Source organism: Entamoeba invadens (assembly GCF_000330505.1).
Source record: "Entamoeba invadens IP1 unplaced genomic scaffold scaff_1105074726009, whole genome shotgun sequence".
NCBI classification, from domain to species: Eukaryota; Evosea; order Mastigamoebida; family Endamoebidae; genus Entamoeba; species Entamoeba invadens.
The window spans coordinates 61,388-69,996 of NW_004440436.1; the positions used below are offsets into that span (position 1 = coordinate 61,388).

Sequence of the window (8,609 nt, forward strand, 5' to 3'; positions counted from 1 at the left end):
TTTTTAATTATAAAAAGAAAGCCTTTACAAATATTCTTTTTGATATCAAAAGTTATTTAAATTTTAACATCATTATCTAACATGTTTTTAATACATGATAAAATAAACAAATAACTTTATTTTTCAATGTTGTTCATTCTGTTGTTTGTATTCGATTTGACATTTGGCCAACCAGAAAAACCAACCAAAAAACAAGAATTTCCAGCGTTGAAACCATTAGAAGAAGCACTTCCTCCTTCTGAAGAAGAAGATGGGTTTACAGTTGTTACTTCAAAGAAATCAAAATCGAAAAAGAAAGCTGCGACTCAACAAACTTCAACACAAGCGAAACAAAAACAACCAGAGCGAAGGGGTTCACAACAACAACCCGTGGTAAGACCAAAAGAAACATCACCTCCTCAAACAACACAAGTTCAGAAAGAAAGTAGAAAAGAAGTTCAACCAGCAGCAGTTCGTCCAAAAACAGTTGTACCACAACCACAAACCTCTGAACAAAAAGTTGTTCGTCCAAAAATTCCACCAATTCAACAACCCGGAGAATTACCTCGTTTCGAAAAAAGAGAAAGATGGGATACAACAGCTTATCGAGAAAGACGACGACTTGAAGGGATTAGTCGACAAGAATTGTTTCCTGAAAGCGCACCTTTCATATACAAAGGAAAAGGTGATGAAGCGTTAAAAAAAGCCAAAGAGGAAAAACAAAGAACCAAACAAACTCTTCCTGTTACGCCAATAACGCAAGTAACGCCAATACCATTCCCTTCTCAAGGTGGTTTACTTCCTTCAACTATTGTTATTCTTCAGAATTATGATTTATGTAGAAAATACAAATATATGAAGAAACCTGTCTACTTGTTTGTTTTCGTGCAGTATTGGCCAGGTGACAAATGTGACAGAGAGATGTGTTCATTACCTAAAAGTACAGAAATGGTGAAAGAGGGATTTTGGCTACATGGGTTTTGGCCTCAATATTATACCAACAACAGAGTATTTTTGTGTTGCATTTATCCACGTTCCGATCTAGAAATAGAAAAACAAATGATGGACAACAAACCTTTATTACAACAAATTAGAAACAAGTGGATGTCGGTTGATAGGTGTCGATTTGCAATATATCAATGGGATAAACACGGAACGTGTTCCCAAAGAGTATATCCTGGATACAATGGACCAATGGATTATATGTACATGGCACTCAATTTATATGACAGACATGATATATGGAAAATATTACAAGAGAGTGATTTGAAAGTCGAAACAGAAAAATTCTACAATATAAAAGATTTGAGAAAAGTTATTCAGGGGGTATATAAAACTGATATTGTTTTTCATTGTATCGAAAAAGAGTACATACACGATTTCAGAGTTTGTTTTAATGTTGAGCAAGATCCTTTCAACCCAGGACCAGCAGAATGTCCTGATAAATATTTCACTAGAGAAAAGAACAAATGCGAACAAATGGTGAAACTGAAAAAATTTCCATTTCATTTACTTGACCCAAAAACTGCACCAAGAAACAATTGTGAGTATTAAATAAAAATATTTTGTTATATTCAATTAAAAATGTGAAGACCAACTTACAAAGTTAATTTATTTTTATTCTACAAAACAACTTATTACAATTATAGTCAAAATAATAACAATATATTAATACATCATTTATTCAAAAATAACCATCAATTTTTAATCTGAATTTTTCTTTATGTTATTTTTATTTATGTTGGTATTAGTAGTTTCTTTCGAGCAACCAGAAGAAAACAGAAAAGATTCTACAAAGGAAAAACAATTTGCTGAAATGAAAACATTACAAGAAAGTCTACCAGAAATTTCTGAAGATGATGGGTTTACTACAGTCAAATCAAAAAAGAAAAAAGAAAAAAAGAAAACTGAACATACAATTTCACCTGTTTTTGATCCAACAAAAATTAAATCTACAAGAGAAGATACTGGCCAAATAAAATCAAGTTTAAAAGTTCCAAAAGATTTTAATCCTTTACCAAAAAGAGTCGAACAAGCAGAGATAAAACCAGAACAAGTTGTTCGACCAAAAGTGCATCAACAAGTTAAATTACGAAGTCAATACCAAATTTTTGTGTCTCAACATCCAATTTTATCACCAAATCAACCAAATCAAATTTGTGAATCTTATAAAGAAGCCATCAATTATGACTTTTTATTGTTTACTCAGTATTGGCCAGGTCAAATATGTCACGAGAAAAGGTGCAGTTTTCCTCAGACAACAGAATTTATAGAGGAGGGCTTTTTTATTCACGGACTTTGGCCACAGTTTAATTCCAAAACATCACTAAAATGTTGTGTGAACAAATTTACTTATTCAAAAGTTGAAAAGTGGCTTCTTGGATACAAATCATTACAGGTTGATGTAGCAAATTTATGGATGTCACTCGACAAGTGTTATTTCGCAATTTATTAATATGAAAAACATGGTACATGTTCTTTAAAAACATTTAACGGGAGAAGGGGGCCAATTGATTATATAAAAACAGCAATAGATATGCGGAAGGAAATTAATATATGGAAGGTCTTAAAAGAAAGTCGTCTAAAAGTTGAAACTGAAACATTATATACAGTTAAAGAGCTTAAAGAAGTGGTCCAAAGTGTTTACAATGCAAAACCATCTTTTAAATGTGCAAATGGAATGTATTTGCAAGAAATTAAAATATGCTATTCAACAAAAAGTGGAGCCAAAAATTATATTCCAATTGATTGCCCAAATAGAATTTATAAAGATGACAAAAGTGTGATGATAAAATCAAATTAAGAACATTTCCAGATGAATTAAGAAATCCAGAAACTCTGATACGTAATGAATGTCTTTATTAATTAACTGAAATATTATTTTATTTGAAAATATTTAAAACAATATTAACTTCAATAATTAAGTTAATATTTTGACCTTTTAATTTTTACTTTTTATGTTCAAAATGAACTCTGAAAAATCAAAATATGAAAGTATTTCTATTTCTGGTTATGTTAATTGTTTTGACTCATTCGTTTACTCAACCTGAAGAATCGAAAAGGTCACATGAAGATCAATCAAAAAGTAAAAGCAGTCGTTCTTCTTCATCAAGTCATTCTTCTTATCACAAAACGGGTGAACATACAAGCAGAGCTAGAAGTACTCATGGTGGTAAACATACTCACAAAAGAAAACATACAACAACCGAAGAAAGTACTTCTAAAGGTGCTTCTAAGTACGAAGAAAAATATAAGAGAAGACGAACAGACTCTTCTGACGAGGAACCTTCAACATCAAAAGGCATTTCACATCAAAAAACATCTGAATCGGTTCCACATCAAATCCCTTTTCCTCCTTTTAAATATCTTTTACCAACAACAATAACAGCCTTGGAAAATCATCAAAAATGCAAGAAGTATGTAAATCGTCAAAGAACACTAGAATTTATGTTATTTGTTCAATACTGGCCAGGTGAACACTGTGCGAACGATTATTGTACTATTCCAAAGACAAAAGATAGAGCAAAAGAAAAATTCTTTCTTCATGGATATTGGCCTGAAATTGTTGTGAACCAAAACATGTTTTGTTGTGTTAATCAATTCACGTTCGATGATGTGGAAAAGAGACTTTTAGATGATAAAAAATTGATGAGAAAAATCCATAAGAATTGGATTTCTGTGAGTAAATGTAAAGTTGCGATGCACCAATTTGATAAACATGGGACGTGTGCATTGTCAACTTATAGAGGGAGAGATGGACCTTTTGATTATATGAAGACAGCAATAAGACTCTATAAAAATATGAACATTTGGAAATTTTTACAAAGGAGTGAATTAAAAGTTGAAACAAACAAATTGTATGATATTGAAGAAATTAGGAGTGTAGTGAGGAAGGCGTATGGAGGTAAACCGGCTTTCATGTGCAGAAATGGAAACTCTGTTTATGAGGTTCGAGTTTGTTATGATCCTTCAAGCGATAGATTTAATCCCAAACCAATTAGATGCCCCCTAAAAATCGAAAAGGTGGAGAAAAAATTCTGTGATAAAAAGGTCATGTTTAAGACTTTTCCAGGTTATTTATTGGATCCAAAGATAGCACCCAGAAATGATTGTCTATATTAACAAATTTAAAGGTATCTATTTTTTTTAACAAATTGTATAAATAAACAGATATTTGTTTATATTACTGTTAATACTCTTATTACAAGTTAAAAAACATCAATAAGTTGAAAGTTTCAAACCATATTAGATTTGTACAATTTGATTGTCAAATTACAAAAAAAATAATTAACAAATATAAAAACTTTTTTTCGAGAATAATAAGTTTTATGTTTTTAACAAAAATAACATAATTATTCAATTTTTATTAATACTTAAAATATTTTTTTTCTTAAAAAGAACAAGTTATTTCCTTGTAAAAAGATTAATTCCTTCCGTGTATTGCATTTTTTCTTTCATTAATAACTCGTAATTTAATGATTGTATTTTTATTTCTTTTGGTATGTTTTTCTTTTGAACAACCGGAAGAACCAAAAGAAAGTAAAATACCTCCTTCAAAAGGTTTATCAGAAGAACAAATACCAACAACATCAACAGTTACAACTAAAAGAGCGCAAGATAGTGAAAAGGTAGATCCTCAAAAAGAAGTTCAAAAAGAAAAACCAGAATCTTCTCAAGAAGAAGAAAAAGCAACAGGTGCAATGGCACAAGTTGTACGAAGAAAAACACCACAATTAAAAGAGCCTACTGAATTTCCCAAAGAATTAACGACCAGTGGCAGAACATTAAAAATACTGACAAATTATAGGATGTGCAAATACTATCAGAAAAAGACGTCAAGAATGCAATTTTTGCTTTTTGTGTTATTTTGGCCTGGGGAAAAGTGTTATGATATAGAATGTTCTCTTCCTGTAAAAACAACAAATTTTAGAGAAAATTTTCTTTTACATGGACTTTGGCCTCAAAAAAGTGGTGCAAAACATTTTGAATGTTGTAGTTCTTTTTATAAAATTAATGATGTTGAAAAAAGAATTATGGAAGACGACATTTTGGTTCAAAGAATTGCAGACAATTGGATGTCTATTGACATGTGTCGATTTGCTACTTATCAACTCGACAAACATGGTAGTTGTGCGATGAAGACGTACACTGGTAAAAATGGACCGATGCAATATATCAATGTTGCAATTGATTTGTATCAAAAGATGGATTTATGGCAGTTGTTAAAAGAAAGTCGATTAAAAGTCGAAACAGATAAATTGTATCACATCGAAGAACTTAGAGAAGTTATGAGAGAAATATTTGGTGTTAAACCAGCATTTTTATGTCGACGAATGAACTCAATACATGAAGTAAAAATATGTTACGATATTCAAATTAACAAATTTGAGCCAAACCCAATAGAATGCCCAGATAGAATATTCCAATATGAGAAAAAGAAGTGCGAAAAAATGGTCAAATTTGAAAAGTTTCCAGAGTATTTATTGAATCATGAAACAGCACCAAGAAACAATTGTCCTTTTTGATGAGAAGTTTTTAATATAAGTTATTACATCATTATTAAAATTAAATTTAGATGAAAAATAAATTTTAAAAATGAAACTACTTGTAAATATTTTTAATTATAAAAGTATAAAATTATCATAATTATAATTATTTTATAAACTAACACAAATATTATTGGAAATAATACAAACTTTTAAATTGTCAAATTTATTATAAATAAATTTGAGGTTAAAAGAATAAATAAGGTCACACTATAATTAAAAAGTCTATTTCACTGAAATGTCAATTCAATTTGTTTATATTTTCTTTGTGTTGACACTTTCTTTCGAACAACCCGAATATACAGAAGATAGCAGTCAAAGTCCAACAACTTCGACTCCAAGTGTTCAGAGTCAAAAGCCAAAGAGTTCACATTCAAAAAACAAGAAAAAACGACAAAGACGACAAGAAAGAAAAGGGTTGGGAACTCAAGAATCGGTAACCCAATCTCCAACTACTTCTTCAAATGAAAAACTCGTAGAAATTCCTTCACAAGAGTTAAAAAAGGAAAAGGACGAAACAAAAGAAACAGAAGAAACAGAAGAAAAAACACAAGAACTTTTACCAGAAAAAGATCCAAGTACATACAAATATGTCGAAAAACCATTTGCTAAAGACATTATTATATTGCCCAATTATGAAATGTGTAAAGGTTATAAGAAATACACAACACAATTAAAATACATGCAATTTGTTGTGTTTTGGCCTGGTGAAAAGTGTGAGGACTCAACTTGTTCTCTTCCTGTTAAGACAGAAATAGTCAAAGAAGGATTTTTTCTTCACGGATTTTGGCCACAATTTTATACACAAAAACATCTTCAATGCTGTCACACAAAATATGGCATTCGAGATATAGAAAAGATGATTAAAAGTGATGACTTTTTATTTACAAAAATAGTGAACAATTGGATGTCAATAAAGAGTTGCATCTTTTCAATATACCAATATGACAAACATGGTAGTTGTTCACTTACAACTTACAACAGCGAGAATGGACCAAAAGATTATTTAAATACAGCTATTAATTTATACGAAAAGGTTGATATATGGAAAATATTACAAGAGAGTGACTTAAAAGTCGAGACGGAAAAGATGTACAATACAGAAGATTTGAGAAAAGTTATTTATCCAATTTTTAATGTAAATCCAGTGTTCTCATGCAAAGAAATTGGTTCATTATTTGAGATAAAAATCTGTTTTGATATTGATATTGACAAATACGACCCCAAGCCAAGGGAATGTCCAGACAGAGTTATTCAAACCGAAAAAAGAAAATGTGGTGATATGGTGAAATTGAAAAAATTTCCAGATTATTTGTTGAACCCCCTAACGGCACCAAGAAATAATTGTGAATTTTAATTCCAAAAGTTGTTTTATTATTTGATATTTAAATAAAAATGGTGTTCAAATAACATCAACTAACCAAAGTTAATTGATAAATAATAAAGTGTATTATATTTGTTAATAAATTTAACTATATTTTTTAATACATTTAATTACATCTTTATAAAAAAACACCAAAATTAATAAAAATAATAATCAAAAAACAAATAATAATATGTAAAGTTAAAACAAATAAATAACATATAACAATTAAACTTTGTAATTCATGTTGTTCTTTTTATTAATTTTGATTCCTTATGCTTTGTGTCAACCAGATTCTTCCCCCCATTCTTCAGGTTCTGAATATCCATCAACATCTCAACAAACATCGGAAGGAGCAAAAGCCAAATCAAAAGGAAGGAAACAAAGGGAACAATGGAAAAAAACAAATGAAGAGAAAACATCTTCAGAAGAAGGTGCAACATCAAAACTCAAACATCCAATTGCTTACCCAACAGAAACAACACCATTTGGCAAAACAATTATAATTTTGAAATATTATGACATGTGCAATTATTACAGATCTTATGTGAGGTTGTCTGACTACTATTTGTTTGTTTTGTTTTGGCCAATCAAGTGCTACGATATTGTTTGCTCTCTTCCACAGACTACAATGAAATTAGAGGAAGAATTTATGTTCCATGGATTTTGGCCACAATTTGATTCAAACAAACATATGCAGTGTTGTAAAAACAATTTTATGATTGAAAACGTTGAGGCGATGATGAAGAGTGATGAAGTTATAAAGGAATTTGTTTTGAGTGATTGGATGTCACTTGAAAAGTGTGTGTTTTCGACTTTTCAAATGGACAAACATGGTAGCTGTTCGTATGACATATATAAAGGACCAAACGGCCCCAAACAATATATCGAAACAATGATGTTTCTCAAAAGTCAATTCAAAGTGTGGTCGTTTCTCAAGGAAAGCGAATTAAAAGTTGAGACAAACAAAATGTATGAGAAGGAAACATTAAGGAAAGTATTGAGAAATAGATATGGAGCCAATCCAACGTTTAACTGTATTGACAATACAAATATAATGGAAATTAGATTCTGTTTTGATCCAAAAAGAAACAAAATGCACCCTCCTTTGATAGAATGTTCTCAAAGAATATATGCATATGAAAAGAGAAAATGTGGGGATAAAGTAATGTTTTTAGACTTCCCAAAATATTTACTTGACCTTGAAAATGTTCAAAGAAATAACTGTGTAATGTGATTTTTAACATTAAAAAATTAATCAATATTTATCTGTTAACTTTACATTTTTTGAAAATTTAACCTTTGTACAGTCTTTTAAATTTGTATGACTTGCATGATAACTTTTTTTGGAAAACGTGTTTTTGATTTTCAAACAACCAAATCTAAAAATAAAATAGTCTTAACATAAAAATTCGAAGTTATAAAGATTGAATTAATAAAACATTAAAGTGTAAATGGGTAATGTAACTAAAAACCAATAATAAACAACTTAAAAACCAAATGCTGGTAATTTTATTCATTTCATTTACACTGTCTTTCGCTCAACCAGATGATCCAAACAAAACCCCAGAAAAACAACGACCAATCGGGCCGTCTCGAGGTTGGTTTCCAAGTACTTCTACGCAACAAGCTCAAAAAAGAAAACGAGAAGAAGAAACGGAATCCGAAGAAGGTACATCCTCTTTGACATCTCGATCACAATCTCCCCAACCAGGAACTAG

General features: G+C 30.2%; 7 protein-coding genes across 7 annotated transcripts; all 7 read left to right on the top strand.

Annotated features, from left to right (window-relative positions):
- Window positions 1-18: 18 nt before the first annotated feature.
- Window positions 19-43, top strand: EIN_294600 (Hypothetical protein; the record flags this gene model as incomplete). Its single annotated transcript, XM_004257693.1, has 1 exon — window positions 19-43. A coding segment is annotated over one exon (25 nt), but the record flags the coding sequence as incomplete, so codon positions are not given.
- Window positions 44-126: 83 nt separating this feature from the next.
- On the top strand, window positions 127-1,533 carry EIN_294610 (hypothetical protein; the record flags this gene model as incomplete). Its single annotated transcript, XM_004257694.1, has 1 exon — window positions 127-1,533. One exon carries the CDS (start codon window positions 127-129, stop codon window positions 1,531-1,533), a length of 1,407 nt encoding a protein of 468 aa, XP_004257742.1.
- Window positions 1,534-1,717: 184 nt separating this feature from the next.
- Window positions 1,718-2,434, top strand: EIN_294620 (hypothetical protein; the record flags this gene model as incomplete). Its single annotated transcript, XM_004257695.1, has 1 exon — window positions 1,718-2,434. One exon carries the CDS (start codon window positions 1,718-1,720, stop codon window positions 2,432-2,434), a length of 717 nt encoding a protein of 238 aa, XP_004257743.1.
- A 533-nt stretch (window positions 2,435-2,967) lies between these two features.
- EIN_294630 (ribonuclease 3 precursor, putative) lies at window positions 2,968-4,101 on the top strand (the record flags this gene model as incomplete). The annotated part of the gene is made up of 1 exon (XM_004257696.1): window positions 2,968-4,101. One exon carries the CDS (start codon window positions 2,968-2,970, stop codon window positions 4,099-4,101), a length of 1,134 nt encoding a protein of 377 aa, XP_004257744.1.
- Window positions 4,102-4,454: 353 nt separating this feature from the next.
- EIN_294640 (ribonuclease 3 precursor, putative) lies at window positions 4,455-5,504 on the top strand (the record flags this gene model as incomplete). Its single annotated transcript, XM_004257697.1, has 1 exon — window positions 4,455-5,504. The coding sequence occupies one exon, from the start codon at window positions 4,455-4,457 to the stop codon at window positions 5,502-5,504; it is 1,050 nt and encodes a 349-aa protein (XP_004257745.1).
- Window positions 5,505-5,763: 259 nt separating this feature from the next.
- On the top strand, window positions 5,764-6,882 carry EIN_294650 (ribonuclease S-7 precursor, putative; the record flags this gene model as incomplete). Its single annotated transcript, XM_004257698.1, has 1 exon — window positions 5,764-6,882. One exon carries the CDS (start codon window positions 5,764-5,766, stop codon window positions 6,880-6,882), a length of 1,119 nt encoding a protein of 372 aa, XP_004257746.1.
- Window positions 6,883-7,132: 250 nt separating this feature from the next.
- On the top strand, window positions 7,133-8,125 carry EIN_294660 (intracellular ribonuclease LX precursor, putative; the record flags this gene model as incomplete). The annotated part of the gene is made up of 1 exon (XM_004257699.1): window positions 7,133-8,125. One exon carries the CDS (start codon window positions 7,133-7,135, stop codon window positions 8,123-8,125), a length of 993 nt encoding a protein of 330 aa, XP_004257747.1.
- Window positions 8,126-8,609: the final 484 nt, after the last annotated feature.